This window comes from Drosophila kikkawai, chromosome 3L (genome assembly GCF_030179895.1).
Source record: "Drosophila kikkawai strain 14028-0561.14 chromosome 3L, DkikHiC1v2, whole genome shotgun sequence".
In the NCBI taxonomy this organism is placed as follows: domain Eukaryota; kingdom Metazoa; phylum Arthropoda; class Insecta; order Diptera; family Drosophilidae; genus Drosophila; species Drosophila kikkawai.
The window spans coordinates 3,562,564-3,583,333 of NC_091730.1; the positions used below are offsets into that span (position 1 = coordinate 3,562,564).

The following is a 20,770-nucleotide window of genomic DNA, read 5'->3' on the forward strand; positions in this document are numbered from 1 at the left end:
TGGCAGGTGTCATGATTTTTGGTAAGAGATTTGACCGGTAGGTACAGTTAATCTTTTTGGAAATGAACTTTTTATAATGAATGATTTTTAGGATTTTGATAACATCACTTTTATATATTAAAAAACATTTTTTTTTTAATTTTTATTAATAAGAATTTAAGCAAGTTATTATTGCAACCGCAACATTCTTTAACATTTGGAGGTCTACCAGTAAAGAAAGGATATTTAAAATTCGTTGATGCACCAAGCTTCCTTTTCCTTATGGTATCGTTTATTATTTCTTTTTTTTTTTTTGGCAATGACTTGGTCATTTTTTCGTTTTCGTTTTCGAGCCTGATTTTCGGTTCTACGCGGCAGTGGCTTAGCGCTCATGTTATTTAATTATTATGCTTGAAGCTTTTTTTTTTTTTTTTTTTTTGGGCAAGGTCATTGAAAACCGTGCTGTCTTGGGCTTGTTGTTGGTGTTGTTGCTGCAGGCACTTCTCTTACGCTTGCTTCTCTTCTACACATTCGGTTGCTTCGGTTCGGTTTTCGGTATTCACCTTGGCCTTATTTTTGAGCAGCGCACTCTTTGCCTTTGCGTGTGTGTTTGTATGTGTGACCGTCTCACTCACGCATTGCCAAAAAAAAAAAAAAAGCTGGCGTCGCTCGCTCACGAAGGCAGCGCAGCAGCAGAGGGCAAGAGCAGCACCAGCAGCAGCAACAACAACCACTAGGGGGAGAGAGGGAGAACGGGCGACGACTCAACTGTTGCTGCTGCTGGCATTGTGGAAGGTCATGATTTTTCGGCGCTTCTACGTGTGCTTAAGAATGTGTGTGTGCGAGAGCGACTTGACTTGCTGGCATTTCTGCCTTTGCGCTTTTTCGCCTTCTACCTTTTTGCCTTTCGGTTGCCGAAAAAATGAATCTCAATCGGAATCGGAATCTTAATCAGAAATTTAAGACGAAACTGAAAATGTTTTATAGAGTTTCTTAGTAAGACATTTAATCGATTTTTGTATTTACATGCATATTTAGAATAATAGTATTTTATATACATTTTTAGCCTTCTAAAAACTATAAAAAATATGTTTAAAATTACAGAAAACAACAACATATATTTTTAAAAAATATTTATGAAATATAGATAATTTTTGTGATTTTAAAAATTTGAAAAAAAATTATAGATCGTTTAAAATGGTTAGAACTTTTATACAGAAATTGAAATTGTTTGTTTTAATATTTTTAGTTTAAAATAAAAAATTATTCACATTAAAAAAAGGGTTTCTTTTCGGCTTCTCAAATATTTCTATATTTATTTCGTTTCACCTTAACTATCTTAATTTATTTCCCATTCTAGAAGCCAGTGAATAAAACTAACTTTTACCCACTAAATAAAACTAATTTATAAAGGGCGACTAAGGTTCGTCTAAGGCCCAAACCAAGCCACTTGCCATATATCAATGTTGGCTGACTTTGTGATTAATCTCGAGCTTGCCGACCCGCTCCGCTCCCTCTCTGGGCACGTGCCCCAAAAGCAAAACCAAAGCCATCGAAGCCCTTGCCATTTTTAGGCCTAAATGCTGGGTTAAATGTTTGTCATGGCTACTTCTTTATCTTTCGTGCCTCTCGAGCCGCGCAAATGCATAATTAAAAATTATAAAACTACGAAAGAGTGATATACAAAGTCGTGGCTCAGTTGGACTTGCACTTGGCCTTCAGCGACGATGTCGAACGCTCCGTTTCGTATGGTTTCGTTGGGGGTTTTGGTTGCCTTGAACCTCAATGTGCCGAATTGTGTGTTGTGGGGGCAGTGGCTAAAAATATGGTTGGAAATATCATTTTTCGGGCTGGAGTTGAGCCAGCAGTATGTGCTTTTGGCCGGGTTTTGTTGAACTTGCCGCAAGCGGCAAACAATAACAACCAACCCAACAGAATGCCAAGAAAACGGCGTTACCAAAAAAAATATATATATACAACAAAAAATTAAGTATACGCGGTCGCAGACCCACAAAAAGCAAACGTGACTTAAGGTTAAAAAACAGCGGCGAGCCAACTTCATTGGCACGAAGCATCTGCTGCTGTTGGGGATTTTGTTATATGCCTCATACATATTTTAATATCAGGCACATAATGCTTAGAACTAGTTTTTTTCTGTGTGTGTTATAAGAGCCGAACCCAAACACACACACCCACCGACCACCGACCTCCAACCCCCCCCTGCGAGACAAGGCTAAGGCGATTGCCCAAGAGTACCTCCACCTTAACTTAATGAAAATATTTCAATCAAGTGGATTTCTTGTCCTAAGGTTGCCGCAGTTCGCTTGCTCTGTTTGTTCTTAGCTGGATTTCCATTATCAAGTATACGCCGCATAGGCCGCTTATCAGTTTTTGGTCAAAACGAAACAAAGCGAAAACAAACAAGATCACCGAATGCCATAAAAGTCACGGCTTAGCCACACACTGAATTCTCTTTGCTGACACTCGATCGTTCAGATTATCTTTAGTTTTATGACTACTATAGTAATTCCCATAAAGGTGGGGGGGGGGAGTTACTTGGCCTAACCATAAATCAAGCTGATATATGGAGCGGGTTTGGTATGAGGAAGTTTTGGGAGAGGCCTCCAGGAGTTATGCCTAGGTTTTATAGGTTGAAAAATATTTAAGCCTGACAAGGATGAAGGTTGAACGAGGCTTAAAGATTACTTCAGGGACAACAGATAAAATATCAAGTGGCTGTAGAGCTTATGGGGCTTCCTTAATTGTGTTTTCTAGATTTCTAGAATTTCCGCAAAAGATTTTTGATTGAATTGCAAAACAAATTGATATCAAAATATCAAAACAGAACTTGAGACTTGTACAACATGGCGGATGATTAATAAAAATGGATTAAAGTGGAATATTTAATTTATTTTTTTAGTAACATAATCAATTGTTAATTTTTTAAGAATGCTCTTAAATTAAAATATTAATTATATTTTATATTAAACTAAAAAAAATATATTAATGCATTTAAATTATATAAAAAGTAGGGTCCTTCCAAGAATTAAATAATTTTTATATAGAAAGAACTATTTTCTGGTAGATGAAAAAAAATTAAATTTAAAAATAAAATGTATAAACAAAAATTATTACTTAGAAAATATTTAAAATTTCAATATACGAATTTTGGATTATATATTTATAAATATAACATTTTCCTCACTAAATTTTAATGATTATTAAAAAAATGTATTTAAAAAACAAAAAATTTATTTTAACACAAATCCCTGCATTAATGCTTTAAAAACTATAGATAATTATTTATTAAATATACAAAAATTAAGACTAATCCTTCAGATTTTAAAAAGTTTACCAATTAACTTGGCTTTATTGTAAAATAATTCCCTTTTTCATGTGGAATTTTACCTGCATCCCTTAGACTTCGCCACCTTCCATAATTCCTAGTTATTGCCGTATTTTAGAAACGAAACAAATAAGAATCGAGTACAACAACTACACCACTAAATAGTATCATATCGTGTGTGCCGGATGAGTGTGTGTGTGTGCGGGCATAGACAATATGCGAGTATAGCATAGCATAGTATATATTTTGAATGGTGCGCTTTGTATCGGCCTCCGAATGTGTCTAGAGCTTCAATAGCAGGCCAGGGTCATGCGACATGGGAGGAAAAACTAAAACTAAACTGACGCGAAACTGAGCGAACTCGCGGTGCATGTGTGTGTGTGCGTGTGTATTTGGTGTCTGTGTGTCTATTGATATTCGGGAGATTTAATGGTATGGGTGCGCCATACGTACGTAGAGCCCGTTATCGGAAGAAAACGCCAAAAGCTCGCGTTCATTGCCTTTGCGAACGATTTTGACTCTCTTTCTGTCTCTTTCTAGTGCGGTAGCTCTCACTCTCACTCTCCCCCTCTCTTTGTCTCTCTTTTAGATTGGATTTTTTACAAAGTAATTGATGTTATTTAATTTTGGTTTTAGTTTCATCGAAAAATTTAATCTTTAAGAGGAAGGAGAGTTCATTTTTTATTATTTTTTTTTCTTAATTTTCTTAAAATATTTAAAAAAATTTCTTTATCATTTTTATTAGAATTAATTTTACAATGCTTTTTTTAAGTCCAACTTTAAGTAAAATTGTTAGAAAAGCCTAATTAATATTATAAAACAAGGCTTGATATTAATTATGAATTGGGAATTTTGAATTTATTGGGAAATTTTGAATAGTTTTTTTAAACCTATTGTTTCCTTTGCTTCCCCCTGAACTTAATGAGGAATTTTTAAACCAAGAATCCTCTCCTAACTTTATCAATCTTTGGGATTTGCTAACCTTAATTTTTTTAAAAGACCTTCTTTAATTTGTAAATAAATTTACTAAAGATTCTATTATTAAAATGAACCTTATTCCCATTAAAAAATATTAGTAATCTGATGGGCAATCGACCAGGTAACATATGTATGACGAAGGAGAATCCCCTGAAAGCTCATTCTTATCGACAGCGGCGGCTCAGGGCTATCGGTTTTGTTTGGCAAATCTCATTTAGATTTGCCTTTTTTCCGCCTTCTTTTTTTTGTATTTTGCTGTTGTGTTGAACTTTATTTGCTTGTTTTGGTTTCATTTTTGGGGAAATGGGAATGGGGAATGGTGGGAATGCGAATTCGTTTTTGGTGAGGTGGGTCAGTAATTCTGCTGAATAAATTTTAGGAAGTACTACATGCCCAGTGTAGGATTTTTTTCAGGGCCCTATTTCTCGCTCAGGTCATCGAGCATTATTTATTGCCCCCTTCGAAGGCCGAGCGTTCAATTTTGACTTGCAAATCTCTATGACTGTGTTTTTTTTTGCTTGACTCTCATTTGCGGCTAACAAAAAGAAGCCGAAAAACGAAACTGATTGACATGTTTCAGCCATAAAAACGATTAATAAATAAAATAGCAAAAAATCAATAAAACAAAAAAATCTAAATTCAAGAAAATATAATTTTAATGCTGTGCTTAGCAGTTTTATGGATAGCTGGCTTCTTCAGTTTGTATCGAATTCAGTTAATTGGCCAAAAACCAAAATTGAACTCTTAACTGGGCCAGCCAGCACGCTTTTTGGCTTTGTGAAATTCTAGAAGGGTGAACGAGCATTTATAGAAGAATCTAAATTAAAAATTAAACTAAGAAAAAGTGGTTTTCTTGATGAATGAAAACTCAGCAAAGTTTGTATTTCTTTTTGGTTTTTGATTTATGAATTAGTCATGCTAAATTTGGTTTAAAAAATAAGAAAACTGCTGGTTTAGTGTGGAAAACCCAATTAGTATATAAGCTAAGAAATTTAAAACATTAAAGCCTTGAAATTAAGTTAAATCTTTAAAGTTGTTTATAACAAATTATTTTAAACTAAGAAATAATCTATAAATATAATTAAAAACACTTTATGTAATGCGTTTTCAGGCAAAATGATTGCAATAAATAAACACGCTTGTTTTTCTTCAAAAACATGTTCCGAATACTCGAAATGTTAACAAAGAAAAGCTTTTACTAGTATTATTTCTTATTTCTATAATAAAGTTTAGTGTTAAGGCAGAATTATGTACAATATCCAGAAAAATACAGAAAGATCTCGCCTCTATATATATTGTATATATTTCCAAAATTTTTTTTTTCCTGAACTTTCAAGTATGTGCATACTAAATATATGCGTCTATGTGCAATGTATGTATGTGCAGCGATGACGAAATAAATAAAAAGCTTTTTTTTTTGTGCGCTATTCGCTTCCTGCATTCGAGTTGCTAAAATGCAACGCTGCGTATGAGTGATCTGCTAAGCACAAAATCACAAAATAGCCAACAAAAACAACAAAGTGATAGATAAATATTAATAACAAGTATAATCCATAGATAAAACTTACCATTTCAAGCAAAAGTAATCCAATTGGTGATATATCCATTATGTTTTCAGCAGACCAGCAGCAAAAATAAATTGATTCTCTTATTGTTTTAAGTTTTCTTTGAGTTATTTTCAGATATTTGCACTTATGTTTTGTGTTGTTTTTTGTTGTTGTTGTTGTAAACTTTCAGGCACTTGTTGAGGAAGGGTAGAGGGGTGGTTGGTGGGGGGGTGGGCTTGCCCCGACCAAAAACTCTGTCAAAATTGCACCAAAAATAGTTGGCTTTATTTAATTGACATTTCACAGGGGCATAAAAACACACTCAAACTCCGTTAAAATTTATTTATTATTTTTAGAACTCTTTGTAACGCATTTTGTGGATTTTCATTTATTTATAAATATTTTTTTTTGTTGCACAAAATTATTATTTGCCGGAGCAAATTGTTTAATTAGAGACGCGGCGCGACGCGACGCGACACGACGATGGGCGGTAAAGTGGGCGGGCGTTTGTTGTTTTTTTCGCGACGTTACAGTTACGTTTCGAGAATTGATTTTTTGTTGCAGTTTCTGGCTTGTTTTTGTTGTGTTTGTGAAAAAGCGAAGGTTTTCCTGGCTGGAAACGTCGTCGTCGTCGTCGTTGGGGTGCCAAGAGAATTAAGGGAAATTTGCGACTGAACGTTACAGCAGTCAAAAGACAACTAAACGACGGCGAAACGCTTTATTTTTGCACACAAGCAGCGCGCACTGCACGACTCACCCACACTGACTCACTTCGGGCTCCATGGCAGAGAAACACACGCGCGCGGCCGCTCAAGTTCATGCTCTGAACTTCAAAGCTTCAGCGCGGTTACCTTCATGCACTCTGCGAAAGAGAGCGGCGAACGTGAACGTATGTAGTGGTTGCCGGTGTGTGCGTGGGTTAGAGCGAGGCTAAGAGAGTGCCAGTGCCTGTGGTGATTGCAATTGCAGTTTGAAAAGCTTGCTGTGGAGAGAGCGAAAGAGAGTACTCAGTAGAAGGAACTACAGTTGGGCTTGCTTGAGTGGGATTTTTTAAGAGAATTTTTCATCTCTCGTAAAATCTGTAGAATAATACTTAGCTTTTTTATATTTCAACATAAAATAAAAGAATAAATTTAATAATAAATAAAATAAAGCAAAAATATTAAAAGAGAAAAACAAAAAATTATAAGTTAACGTAAAAGGAGCCAAAATTAAAATAAAACTTTAAAAACTGAGAAAAAAATTAAGAAAAAATAAAACGTTATTCAAAATTATATAAAAAAATCTCCTTTCCCTTTTTAAAAATTTAGTTAGTTTAATTAGTTAAAATCGTTCCTTATTTTATTTGGTTTTATCTTCGTAAACCGGCTATTTATTGAACAAAACAAATGCGTACAAAAGTGTTACTTGAGAGGATATCTTTGTTTCAATCCATTAATATATATAAAATATACAAAGCGTGCCCGAAAAGTTCAACAAAAGATGGAGAATGGAAACCTGAGAGCTGGCAGCTCGTTGCCTATGTGGTCTTCAGCGAAGTGGGAATCTTTGGCAAGCCAAATTCATCCGTTTCAATGGTGCTCTGCAAATATTTTTTGGTTTTCTTATATGTTTCTACATAGAGTTCTCCTCCCTTCTTATAGGTAAACTTACCTTGCCAGGCACAATGCTATCGGCTCCAGGCTCTCGGCTTGGGGCTTCCGGAGCCTTGACAACGTCATCCAAATAGCTGGTGTCATCGTCCAGGGCTATCTCATCGCCCAGGGCATCCAACTCGGCCTGCAGGTCATCGTCATCTACCTCGGGCATGCCATAAGTGCGACCCAGAGCCTCCTGCACCTCGTCCGCTTGCTCAAACATATCGGCCATGTCGTCTTGGATGTCCTGTTAAGGGGAAATGGTAATTAAAATGTGATTAAATATGTAAAAGTTTCCTAAATTAAACATTTTTTATATTGAAAAACGTTTGTGTATAATATATACCTCGATTTGATCAATATTGATCTTTTTGTATTCGGTCTTCATCTGCTTGACTCCATCCTTCATGGCGGCCACAGTGGCCTGAGTATCCTTGAGGGATTGGGCGGCATAGTTGGCCTGTTCCATGTTAAACGACTGATTGCGCAGAGATTCCGCCTGCTGTTCGTAGCTATAAAAGCAAAGGAGAATATAATATATGTGTATGTTTCAATATATTTAAGAAAATCCATAATTTTATAGGTAAAATTCGAGAAATATCAAGTTAATTGACCAAAAAATAACAAAACAAAGTCCGAAAATCCAATAATAAGTAAAGGGGAATCCCTATTATTAAGATGTTTCCCCTCAAATAACAAATATACGAGGGCGTGGCCCCAAAACACTTACGCCTTCTTTTGTTTCAGCACCCGCAACGCCTTCTGTTTCACGGAGTTCTTGGCGGGTCCTTCGCGCATTTTGGACATTTGTTCGCGGTATTTGCGCAGCTCCGTTTCCAGCTTATTGATCTTTTCCTCAATGTTTGTGGCACGGGCATCTACCTATTAACGATTTTGGGTAATAAGAATCTATAATTTATTGTTTTCATTGCAAGATTTCCCTGGCTTACCCCGGCTATGCAATCGTTTAGGCTTGGGCCCGGCTCTTTGGGCTTGCCGCGACCGAAAAGGCGATTCATTTTGATTGGATTTTGCTTTTAAAACTTTAAATTTACACAGAAACAAGAGTTTCCCAGTTAATTTCGTTTTAAGAATTTGTTTGATGACTAATTTTCTGCTTCTTCCATCCACTGACATCAGCTGTTTTGGGAAAGTGTTTTGCAACACTGTTTTTGGTATATTTTTAATTAATCGATAGTATCGATAGTTTTGTCAGCTGTGGATTTTTTAGGAGGAAATTTCTACCTTTTGAGATTTCTTAGGGCTGTCTTACGGTCACACCATTCGCAAATAAAAAACAAAACGGGCGGTTAAACGCGAGCTCCGCAGCTTAACTAAGTTAATTCCGTTTAATTAACTGTTTGGCAGGCTAAATAATTGTTCAAAGCGAGTGAGCCGTGAGTGTTTTGATTGTAAAATGCGTCACGCGAAGAGATGAAAGCGAAAGCAGCCAGCCAGGGCTTGCGGATTTGTTCCACCTCTTTTTGAGTGCTAAAAATACACCAAAAACAATCACAGCAACAAACAACTTTGCCAAGTATTAGCAAACAAAACTGCGTAAATACGTTGGATAATTAAAACAATAGAAAAGAAAGCAGCAAACACAGCGAAAATTCAATAAACCAGAAGCAGTGGCAGCTGCAGCTGGCCCTTTGACGTCACGGCCAATCAGCTGTTCGGCCCGAGGAGCACCCCCCAAAACGCCATGACGTGCAAATAGCCACCTTTAACCTTTAGCCCACACACACACACGCTCCTGAGTATTTCCTCCATGGATAGTGCCATGTATTACGCCAAGGAGCGCCTGGCGGCGGCCATGAACTCCAGTTCCTCCATCACCTCCCCCGCCGCCGCCAATGGCACTGCATCGCCACGCGCCGATGATGGCGGCGTCTCCATGAACAACTTCTATCCAGCGCTGGTCCAGTGCTTTGGCATTATCATTTGCGGGTTGGTATTTTAGCCATTAAGCCCACGTTTCCATGCACGATTGGGTTACTTATCGATTTTGCACATATGTTGGGTGGGTTTTTTCACCCCTTGAATGCCATTTAATGGAGGTGGGTCAGGGGTTGCAAAAATTTCATCAGAATTTTGTTTGATTTTCTGGGAAAGTTATAGATTTTAGAAATTATAGTTAGATCTTTCCAGTACAATCCAGTTTCAAAGAAATCTTTGGCAGCTCATTAAAAACTTTATGACAATTTTTAAGGGGCCCATAAAATCTAATAAATTGCTGCCTGGCACATTTATTGGTTTTAGTTCAGAAACCTTGAACCCTAAACTTTAATTTTAAAGAAAAGAAAAAATTATAAAAAAGACAAGATAAAACTTAACTTTAGAGTCATTAATAATTCAAAGTATTTGCACAAATTCATCATCTCTTTTTATGCCTTAATGTATATTTTTCCATTATATTAACTAAAATCTATTGGTTTTTGTGTAGTTTTTACCTGTTTATTATAATTTATATCAGGTGAAAAAGACACATTTTTTGTCGTTGATTTATTGTATTTATTAAGTAAAATGGTATCAGGCAAAATTTCTTACGGAAGCTGTTTACTCTATATCTTTATAGGAGGGAGGTATATTTACTTTTTAATTTATCACCTAAACTTTCCATATGGTAAATTATTTTCTTCAATCAACCACTGTAATTTTTAATGACAAATAATAGTGATTTTGGGGATCTACAATAAGGAACAAATTGTTCAAAATGATATAATGCCTTGAATATGGTTTATTTTACAAGAGTTCCCTAAAAGATCTGTTCTTAAATTCAACTAAAATCTATAGATAAATAAAATAAAATCATATTTCCCTTAGAAATCAATCCCAACTCAACTGTCATATTAACAAACTGATAGTTACAGCAATATATATAATATAATATGATAATAATATATAATTTCAATATTGGCACATCCCAAGCGGGTCCAAACTCTGACTGTCATTGTTCCACCTTATCTACTATCATTAGTTCCCAGTGGGTGCAGACGACGTGCGTCCCAGGAAAGTGGTTTGACTGCCCTAAGCACTTGTTCGAACAGTGACCAGCACTCATTTCAATTTCTCTGATTTATTTCTTCAGCCACACGTATCGATTGACACTCGAATTTTATAATCTCTCCAACAAACTGCTGTCTCACTGTCTGTGCGTACTCCAATTGCTTTTTTCAAACACAAAACACTGAACAATTATCTTTAATCAGTTAAATTACTTTTTTTGGGGTTATTTTTAGAAGGCAATTTATGGCGAATCTGAGATTTATTTGGGTTAAATTTTGCGTGTCAGCAAGGGGAAAATGAGGGATTTTAAAGGGAAATCTATAAGAGAAAGTATATCCAATATTTATATAAATTTCTTTAAAACTTGTAATATTAATATTAAATATAAATATATATATTTAATTCCTTAAAATCAGCAAGAATGTTTATTTGGTTGTTTTTAACTTTATTGCCTCGTTTGTTGTTTAATTAAAGCTGCATTTCTTTGTGTAATTGCGGATGCAAAATGTTATGCTAAATTTGTGACGAAGTTTTAAAAAGGTTTCATTTACATAAATTACAAAATTTCCAATTAGTCATGGAAATCGTTACCTGATATATTGATTGATTACTCAGCCGCAAAGAATCTGAACTCACAAACCTTTTGTTACAGGCTATAAAATTGGGAATTCCTAGGTTTTCCCTTGGGTTTTTAACACTTTTCCAAGGTTTTCTTGGCTCTCAAAAGCAACTACAATTAATAGAGTTTTTAAAAATGTAGCAACAGCAATTATATTTAATAGAGATTTTACAAAAACTGAACTAATTCCTGGGAAATTGCCCTGAAGCCCCAATTAATTTTTTTTAAATAGAAACAACTAAAAAAAACAACCTAATAATTTAACCACAATCTCTAACTTTAAGAGCAACAGCCATATGTAAATTTCCTGGCTTCCCTAACAATCTTGATGTATGCATCTAAGCCGAAACTTAATTGCCAACTGGGCAATAATCGAAAGTAAAAACGTAAAAACGTTTAGAGAGTGCGAGAAAACGAGAGAAAAAATATATATGTATAAAACCGTATAGAAAATCAACAAAACAATTACAAAAGTGACCTTGCACCAAACAGTGTTTAGCATTTAAAGCCTGTAAAAACAACAATAACAAGCCACTCCACCTGAGGCAATATTTGCTCTGTACTTATATTTGCGGATTATGTAATCGCAATTACCGATTTGTCTACCGATCACCGCCAATTACTGGGGGTCCGATATGCATGCCAAAAGTTGAAAACAAACAAAAGATGCACCTACGCCGCCTGCCAACCTGACAACTGTTCAATCAAATATATAATATAATAATAATAACAGCTTGAATATAATACAAAGCCGGCTGCATTTAAATGTATTACTTAACAGTTCTCGCGACCCGTTCGTTGGCATCTGACTTTTACAATTGATGGGATTAAGTGTAGGTCTCGACTTGGAAAATACCCTTTACTTGGAGATTATTATTTAATTTAAGGTTTATTTGGTTGATGATTAAAATAAATCTTTAATTATAAATATGCAAAGCTTAAAACATGAAGAAAACAACAAATTTTTTATTAAGTTTATAAAAATATTTTTAAAAAAACATCATTATATTTTTTTTTTTTTAATTAGAAAACATAAAACCATTAACTTTGCCATATTATAGATTAATTTTATCGATGCTTCCCGGACATATTTAGTATAAGTATTCATTTTCTGACTAAATTCAGCCTTTAGGATGGTCACCTCCAACTTAACACTTGAGAATTCTAAGCCTAAAGCTGTAAATAGCTTGATGCTGTGGGTGTTTTTGTGCGATTTAGTTCGTTTTAAAGACTTAAAATCATTAAAAAACCTAAAGCTGGCTTTATAAAGGTTTCTTTCAGATTTAGTTAAAAAATTTCCCATAATTAGGATTACGTTAATCTTTACATGTAATTTATCCTGATTTTAAAACTTAAAATAAACGTGTTTTTTGAATAATTTTCTTTATATATGCTTATATATCTCACACTTTAAATCATAATAATCAAATGACAGTTCCTTTTAATTGTTTACTACAATTATAATTAATAAATCAACAATTACTTCACATATTATTACAGAACACCCCATCTAAATATAAATATAAATTCCTCCCACTATTTAATTATAGGGTAACAAACACAATAAAGATGCACATCAATTCCAGTTTTAAGTGTTGCTCGTAACGCAATTAAATTCAGCTTTACGATTTGTTATCAGATTGAAATTTTATTTAATCGCTTTATTTAAGTGATGAATATTTGTTGTGTTGTTGGTTTTTCTCTGTGTTTAAATTTGATCGACTTGCTGTAGACATTTTAGGACGGGAATACAAACTGATAAGAGCTTATAAATAGTAATAATAAATGCATGTGTAAAGGTAAACAATTCTAATCTAGAAGCTGACAGCTGTTTCTTTGTCTTTGGGAAAATGTAAATAATTTTAATTAATTTACTTTACATAGTTTTATTATTTCTGTCATTTGAGATTTCTCTTTGCACTTGAAAGAACATAAATACATAAATAATATATCTACAAGTCATAGTTTTTTACTTTGCTCTACTGACTAATTTTTTTGTTTTTGTTTTTACTCTTGACTGACTTTCTAGAACACTTGTTTTTTTTTGCTACACAGACAAAATGGGTAAATAAGGAAATATTTGTGTTGACTTTTTGAGTAACTTTAGCTTTTGTTTGTAAGAGGTCTCAGGGCTTAAGTAGAGAAAAACAGCTGTGAAAACTGAAAAGTTGAAGGAAATTATAGGCCATAAATTATGTTTATTCATTTAAACTTAATATTAATGTATTTAAAGTCATTTAAAATTAATTTTTATATATGTTAACTGAAGCTAAAAGGTCTCCAAAAACAGCTTTTAATTTATTTAAAGGCTTATCAATTTTAATTAGGCATTTATTACAATTTAAAGCTATAAATAAAATTAAAAAGTTTGTTCTTTATTTATTTATAAGGTATTTTAATGCTCCATCTTTAACTTTTATATGTTTTCTAAAGTTAAAAATTCTCCTATTTTATTTTTAAATGCTAACAAATTTTAATTAGGTAATTACCACAATTAAGAGATATAAATGTAATATAAAAGATTGTTCTTTATTTTCTTTATAGGGTATTTTAAGGCTCCATCTTTGCTTTAACTTCATCTCTAAGGGTAGACCCTCCTCTCCCTTATCAGTTATGTCTTGTAACCTCTTTAAGAACCCATTGCTTTTACACACTATAACTTTGCAAACATAGATAATGTTCACAAGTGTCTCGCATTCCTAAGAAAGAGCTTTTGCTCAGCAAATATCTTTATATGTATATATTTTTCCTGGAACTCCAAAGATGAACTTAAACAATACATGACCCGCACATCTTCCCGAGATAACAGAGATAAGAAATAAGAGATTTTTTTACCAGGTACTTCCCTACAATAAAATCGTAAACATCAGGCATAAATCCCGCTCGTAAATGCAATAAATCGGTTTGAGTCATACGGAAAGGTCGCTCAACTAGGGGGAAGTACACCCTACTCCAGATTACCAGCAGACAAATCGACAGACAGCTTGAAATACATTTATATTAAGTTGTTGCGACGAGAAACAAGTGTGACTGAAATACAAATAAAACTCACACGAAAAAAACATAAAAAACGTTTACAAATTGAGGTGTTGTATTGGCCAAGTGAGAGATCGAAATGAAACTGGTTTAACAGGGGATCACGTGCAGGTCTTATTTACAATATGCATAATACACCAATTAAGAGTTTCCGGCTTTGTTTGCACTTAAAATAAATGTAGAGGGGGCGTGACCAGGGCGAGACACGCCTTAACAACCTGATTACTCGAGTAATTTTCTCCTTATTTTGTCACTTTTTAATTGCAGTTACATTGCCGGCCGCTTCAAGATCATCAGCAATGCGGAAACCAAGGGACTGGGCACCTTTGTGGGCACCTTTGCCTTGCCCTCGTTGATCTTCCTGTCGCTGGTGGAGCTCAACTGGAGTGCCGTCAACTGGAGTTTCCTTCTGGCCATGCTGGTGTCCAAGGCAGTGGTGTTTTTCTCGGTTTTGATTATATCCCTGCTGGTGGCCAGGCCTTTGAACTATGCCAGGGGAGGATTAATGGCTATATTTTGTACTCAGAGCAATGATTTTGCTATAGGTTATCCTATAGGTGAGTTGAAGAGGGGTTTAAAATAGCAGAGAGCCTTTTAAAGGTATTCATTTTAACCTAAATTTATAAATTACCATTAATTATTTTAATTTTTTAAATTATTTAAAACTTAATTCTTCAATTTACTTAAAATACCACAGAGCTAATTAATGTTATTAATTTTAACCTAAATTTATAAATTAATTTTAATTATTTTAGTTTTTTTAATTAACTAAAACTTAATTCTTCAATTTACTTAAAATACCACAGAGCTAATTAAAGTTATTAATTTTAACTTAAAATTTATAAATTACCATTAATTATTTTAATTTTTTAAATTAATTAAAATCTAATTCTTCAATTTACTTCCAGTCATGGCTCTCTACAAGGATGTCCACCCTGAATATGCCTCTTATCTGTACCTAATGGCTCCCATTTCGCTGGCCATACTGAATCCCATAGGTCTAGTGCTCATGGAGATCTCCAAGATTGTCAAGAACAAGGAGGAAGTGGTAGGTTTAGGATTATAAATATTCTAACTTGTTTAATATCCAATTTCTTATCCGTTTCAGACCCGCAATCCTCCTCTCTGTCCGGAAACCTGTCCCGCCGAGCAAATGGCCAAACGCAATCGCTGTCTGGGCGAACGTTCTATCTTAGTTTTCAACACCATTGTGGCCTTGTTCTTCAATCCTCTGCTGCTCATGACCCTGCTGGGCGTAGCTGGTGGCTTCCTCTTTCCCCATGGTTTGCCCGAAATGGTCTCCAGCACTCTAAGAACCCTGGGACAAAGTTTCTCCGCCACTGCCTTGTTTTTGCTAGGCCTAAAAATTGTGGGAGGAACGGGTTCCGAGCGCAAAAGCACTGGTTTTCTATTGCCTGGTGTTCTTATATTGGTTAAAATGTGAGTTTCTGATATACAAATTTTGTTTTATTTTGCGATTCCAATGAGCGAGCACTTTCCCTTGACAGACTGGTGCTTCCGCTGGTCATCCGTCAGACGGTTAACATTATGCAGTCTGGCCAGAACTTCAATGACACTACAGAGCTGAGCACCTTTGGCTTTCTCTATGGCACCTTTCCAGCTGCCCCCGGGGCCTTTGTGATTGCCACGCAGTACAACATGGAGGTGGAATTGGTAAGTGGACTGGCATGAAAGTCAAATTTGATTACTGATTTGTATAACATATTCTCTACCTTTTCTTTAGGTTGCTCGCAGCATGGTTTTTTGTACATTCATCTCGGCTCCATTGATGTTTATCTCAGCAAAAATGATCTCGCTGACGAATCTAAAGCCTTTGGATTATCTGCATGAGCTGGATGCCTTTTCTTTTGACATTAGTGTGGCTGGAGCGGCTGCTTGTTGTTGTATGTTGGCTTTGTTGATTGTTACCAAAAGATTTAAGCGTATGCCGCAGAGGATCACGTTTTGTTTGGTGCTGTCGCAGGTTGGAGATTGGGAAAGATCTTTTGATTTATTTTATATTAATTATGTATATTTTCTAACCCCCAGCTCATGTGCTGCATAGGCGTTATACTGTGGTCCAAGATGGAGCATGTCCATCGCTGGCCCTTGTATTTGCAGTTTTTCCTCTTCAATATAGGCACTTATAGCACTCGCCTTTGGACGGGTTTGTTGGCCATATCCCTGCTTTTCCTGCAGTGTCGCAGCTTGTGTTTTGTTTTAAAACTTTGGCCTTATATGGTAAGTATTTGTTTTTTTATATTTAAAAGTTGTTTCTTGATAAAATCTTTCTTTTTTCGTTTTAGTTGGTGTTTGCTTGGGGTGTGCCTGCCTTGATTTCGGGTCTTTTGGTGGCCTTTGATTCAAATGTGATGTCGGGTGAAAAGCATAATCCCAGTTTTCAGTATGGCAATGCCCAGGCTGCCATTTCGGTGTTTATGCTAGTCATGTGCTTTATAGGTGGGTAGCTTAAATTCCATTTAAATTTGTTTTTAAACCTAAAAATATGATGAAAAACTAAATGCATTTGAAGAGTTAATTAAAGACTAAAAAAATACCTTTTTTAAGAGTTGTTTTACACTTTATTTGAGGTCATTTTGAGGTCTTAAAATGATGCTTGTGAAGTTTTCAATCTGATTTTATATGTATTTAATTAATTAACTATATTTTAACTTAATAATTTCTTAACTAATCTTAATCATTTCCTTTTTTAATTCTAGTCACCGTAGGCTGTTTGGTTTTGCATCAACGTTATAAGAAACGCTATGAAAAATACATGACCTATGCACGTGAGTTGTCCAATCCGGAGTCGGGTAGGTTTTACTTATAAAAAATTATAATTAAATAAATAAAACTAATATTTAAAATAATTTTTAAAGAATCTTCTGATTTGCACTCCACTATATCCACCACCAATTTGCTGAGTCAAACGGATCATGCCTCTATACGTCAAAGTGTGCGAACTAACTCTTATTCCTCTTCTTCGGATGATGAGGAAATGATACCCACAGCAGCGGGTTTGCCAAGGAGCAGAAATAGTGCAGGTGCAGGATCTGGAGGAAGTGGAGGTGGTGGTGGAGGTTGTGGTTCAGGCAATGGCGCTTGCTGCTCGGGTGGAGCTTCAGTGACTACGCCTTCTACAACCAGCACTGTGGTTGTAGACATTGAAGATCTTTTAAACCGAACACGTCAGCGGGCCACTAAGGATCTAGACAAAATAGAGGCGGCACCGCAAAGAGAAGAGTGAGTTGTGGTTTTAAGCAAATATTGAATAAATATATATTTAATATAAATCTTAAAAATCTTCCACAGAATTCGAAATCAAATGTGCAGCAGCTCTTTTAATTGCGGACCCAGTACCTCACGTCAAAGCTGTCAGACCATTATAGAACGCTATGAAGATCAGAATCGACGGGGTCTGGAGCCCTTGGAGCACACTAGCGACACAGATGAGCATCAGACCCTGAAGCATACTGTTTTGCTAATCATTCTACTCTGCTCCATGTTTGTGGGCCTGGCTGTGTCCATTTGGACCTTGGTCATGGAGGGCATGTCGGGCATTTATTTGGAGTTGAGTTTCCTCGATGCCTTTCTCAACTTTGGTCAGGGTTTGATTGTGTTGGCTGTGTTTATAACCGACATGGGTGAGCTGCTGATGCCTGTGGTTAAAATATGGCGCAAGTTGTGGTGAGTTTGTATATTTTTTTAATATTTAATATATTTTTATATTATTAATTCATATTTTTTAATGAAAGGTATGGCGCCAATGTGGTAAGTCTACCCCATTGGTCAAATGTCCGGCCGGAAACCAAGCATATTTGCGAACAATTCCGCAATCATCATTTGGAAAACTGCAAGAAGGACATAGCCAAGGACAGAAGGTGGGTTTGGTGGCTTGATTTTTTAGCTTAGAGATAATATCCCTTTTAGAAAGTGATTTTTAGTTAAGTTTTTCTTTAAAAAAATACTCCTCTTTGCCTTAGAACCTTAAGCGGCTTTAGGAATAATCATAATTAATGATGTTTTGTTAAGTTAAGTGAGTATGGCAAGTGATTTTGTATACGCTTGTAGGGTATTATTTTTTTAGTCAAAAGCTTGCAAAGCAGTGAAGGAGTCATTTCCGACCCCATAAATCATATATATTCTTGATCAGCATTAACAGGCGAATCTTTCTGGCCCTATAGGAGAGAAAACCATTTTTTGTTGAATTTTTCAAACTTTTATAAGGGGTTACATCATTAAAATTCTTAAAAATTGGCAAAAATTTTGATTTCTTAAAATTTTAAATTCGTTAGGCAGATTTGTTAACCTAGAAAAAACTAGCATAGAAAAGTTTTCCGAATTGAATTTAATACTTTTTTGGCTTAGTTATAACATTTTATAGCTTTGATTTGTCAGTTTTTGCTTAATTTTTTTTTTTTTAATTTAGGTGGTGGTGACCTTTGCAATTTATTCACCATTTTCAAATTAAGCTTGAGTTAGTCTTTAGTTTAATTTTAAAAATAAATAAATAATATATACTAAAATATCTATAAATCATTTGCAGGTGGCGCATCCGTGTGTATCGCAAGGTATTCTATGGCAGCGAGTTCGTCAGCTGGTTGATCGAGGTGGGCCTGTCCAAGGATCGCATGGAGGCTGTTCATTATGCCCGACATCTGGTCGATGGACGGGTGCTGCGGCACATCAACAATGTGTATCATTTCGAGGACAAGCTGCTGCTATACAATTTCTGCAGTCGCATCTAGATGAAGCAACAAAGATGAAGCAACTACGCCAAATTTAGTTTGAATCGATTTCCTGTTTAGTTTATCCCCCTGTACTATATCTCTTTGTATGTAATTTGTTTTTGACTGCTGTGATTACACACACATTACAGCCAAATGTGTGTGAGTGAGCGAATGTGTGGGAGCGATGAGAATGAGCTAGTGAATTTTTTTGTTTATAATATTGTCCAAGTAAATTTGCTTGGTTTATATTTTTTAAATGTTTATTACTAAGAGTAGTTGACTCAGCCAACAGCTTGAGCTTTTATATATAGTGCAATAAATATATATATAGAAATAGTGAAAGAAAGTTTCCTACATTTTGTGTCACAATTTAAAAAATATATAGAAAACTGTGCATAAAACGCTATAAACGAATACAACTATATATGTATACAAAACATTCATGAATAAAAATATATACATATATACAAGCTTATATACCTCAGAACAGAAACATTAACCATGCATTTGTGTCGTTTATTTCAATTTTAGACTTCATTTGCATTTGTTTTTCTTTCGTGGAATCTTTCTTTCTAGTTTTTTACCCTTTGGACTTCCACGCGTCGCGGCATTCGTCTGCGTGTTTGAAATAATAATAGCCCTTAATTTCGGACACCCGGCAAAAAAACTCTACTATTAATTGTTCTGCCGCCTTTTAATATTCTGTTCAACGATGCTTATAGATATTTTGTTTTGTTTTTGGTATGCGCCTGTCTCCCATAAAAACATTCTCGGCGGAGACCGGGTATCATCCATGATCCATTCAATTGAAGTTCTTGCTTGTTATGCAAAATTCAAGGCATTGCAAAATGCACTCACTGTGACACGTCAACACTGTCCACAAAAAGTCTGGACTCAAGGCAACTTGTACGTCAAATTTTATTGAATGGCATTTTTAATAACTTAATCTTGGGCTTAAGTTCCTGCTGTTCTTCTAATGGATTATGAAAGCGTGGGAAATATCAGGGACAGTCACAAGGTCTTTATAATTCCATTTCCCAAACGTCCCTGAATTCTAATAATAATTCTAATAATACCAATAGCAAAAACTGTGTCATCAACGGACCACTGGCCTTGGGTAGAAGCTAGACCCTTGATACCCTTGATAAAGCAATTAATATGGGTAGATTGGGAGAGGATATGCTCTTTTAAGTCTAAAATATTTAAAGATTATTTAATTTATTAATTAAAAATATTACTTATATAATAATTTATATTTTTTCTTACCTTTCTGACCTTCTTTTGGGTTAATTTATTTCTTAAATAAATAAAATTAAAATCTATAATTGCTAAAATACCCTCTACAAAGAGTATTAATGTTTCCAATCCTTATATAAACAACTTACAAGGAATAGTGTGTGAGTCACTAGCTTTCACACCCTTATCTTTATTGACAGCTTAAACAAGATACTGCAGTTTCGGAGGGAAAAACTGAGGCACGTGAAACTGAGGTACGGAAGACACTTACAAACTGATTTGTCAGATTAGATATATATGTACATCCGACACATCCAAAACAACGATATGGCCAGTTGGAAAACTCTGTCATGACCTCATGCTTGCACCCACCAGTTGGCCATAATCCTGGCCCCATTAATCAGCCGCTTTATGTCTGGACAAGTGCGGCGTGAAAATGAGTGCAAATAGTGCGTTATTATTTATTCATTTAATTTTGCAAAGAAAGAAATCTCCTGGGGGAAAGAAGTCAGAGGTCAGTCAACCCTAGAGTTTCCACCAAAAAAAAGAAGGAAAAATACAATTCTTATTTGTCGCAACTGTAGCCATTCACCCCCACGCAGCAGAAGGACGAGAAATATATGGGCTGCTGTCAACGTTGTTTTTTGGGGCAT

At 35.2% G+C, this 20,770-nt stretch overlaps 3 protein-coding genes across 5 annotated transcripts in view; 1 reads left to right on the plus strand and 2 right to left on the minus strand.

The window, feature by feature from the left end:
- Positions 1-6,796, minus strand: part of Eip74EF (Ecdysone-induced protein E74) — a 71,992-nt gene extending 65,196 nt beyond the window's left edge. Inside the window, exons 1-2 of one of the 2 annotated variants that reach the window (XM_070285246.1) lie at positions 6,608-6,796; positions 5,872-6,548 (exon numbers count right to left, since the gene is read on the minus strand). The gene's annotated coding sequence lies outside the window, so the exon portion shown is untranslated. Of the gene's footprint in view, positions 1-5,871 lie in introns of both variants that reach the window. The other variant, XM_041777288.2, reaches the window with a different exon arrangement.
- Positions 6,797-7,251: 455 nt separating this feature from the next.
- Vps60 (vacuolar protein sorting 60) lies at positions 7,252-8,626 on the minus strand. Its single transcript, XM_017162819.3, has 5 exons — positions 8,438-8,626; positions 8,218-8,369; positions 7,834-7,999; positions 7,504-7,734; positions 7,252-7,432 (listed from the first exon to the last, which is right to left on the minus strand). The coding sequence occupies exons 1-5, from the start codon at positions 8,504-8,506 to the stop codon at positions 7,370-7,372; spliced, it is 681 nt and encodes a 226-aa protein (XP_017018308.1). The 5' UTR covers positions 8,507-8,626; the 3' UTR covers positions 7,252-7,369.
- A 128-nt stretch (positions 8,627-8,754) lies between these two features.
- anchor (integral membrane protein GPR155 homolog anchor) lies at positions 8,755-19,380 on the plus strand. 2 transcript variants are annotated; one of them, XM_017162928.3, is made up of 13 exons: positions 8,755-9,437; positions 14,419-14,708; positions 15,060-15,199; positions 15,260-15,591; positions 15,660-15,825; positions 15,896-16,135; positions 16,201-16,392; positions 16,458-16,611; positions 16,872-16,964; positions 17,031-17,394; positions 17,464-17,838; positions 17,907-18,032; positions 18,698-19,380. In XM_017162928.3, exons 1-13 carry the CDS (start codon positions 9,259-9,261, stop codon positions 18,897-18,899), a joined length of 2,853 nt encoding a protein of 950 aa, XP_017018417.1. In that variant the 5' UTR covers positions 8,755-9,258; the 3' UTR covers positions 18,900-19,380. The 2 variants fall into 2 exon arrangements, with proteins under 2 accessions (XP_017018417.1, XP_017018418.1); XM_017162929.3 differs by having other exon boundaries at positions 16,872-16,940.
- Positions 19,381-20,770: the final 1,390 nt, after the last annotated feature.

Excerpts from the sequence above, each read along its gene's own strand:
- Vps60 (XM_017162819.3), bottom strand. The coding sequence starts at position 8,506 with ATGAATCGCCTTTTCGGTCGCGGCAAGCCCAAAGAGCCGGGCCCAAGC. Across the intron at positions 8,370-8,437 it reads TAAACGATTGCATAGCCGGG|GTAGATGCCCGTGCCACAAA; the intron begins GTAAGCCAGGGA and ends AATCGTTAATAG. Across the intron at positions 7,735-7,833 it reads TCAATATTGATCAAATCGAG|GACATCCAAGACGACATGGC; the intron begins GTATATATTATA and ends TCCCCTTAACAG.
- anchor (XM_017162928.3), top strand. The coding sequence starts at position 9,259 with ATGGATAGTGCCATGTATTACGCCAAGGAGCGCCTGGCGGCGGCCATG. Across the intron at positions 9,438-14,418 it reads TTTGGCATTATCATTTGCGG|TTACATTGCCGGCCGCTTCA; the intron begins GTTGGTATTTTA and ends TTTTAATTGCAG. Across the intron at positions 15,826-15,895 it reads ACAACATGGAGGTGGAATTG|GTTGCTCGCAGCATGGTTTT; the intron begins GTAAGTGGACTG and ends CCTTTTCTTTAG.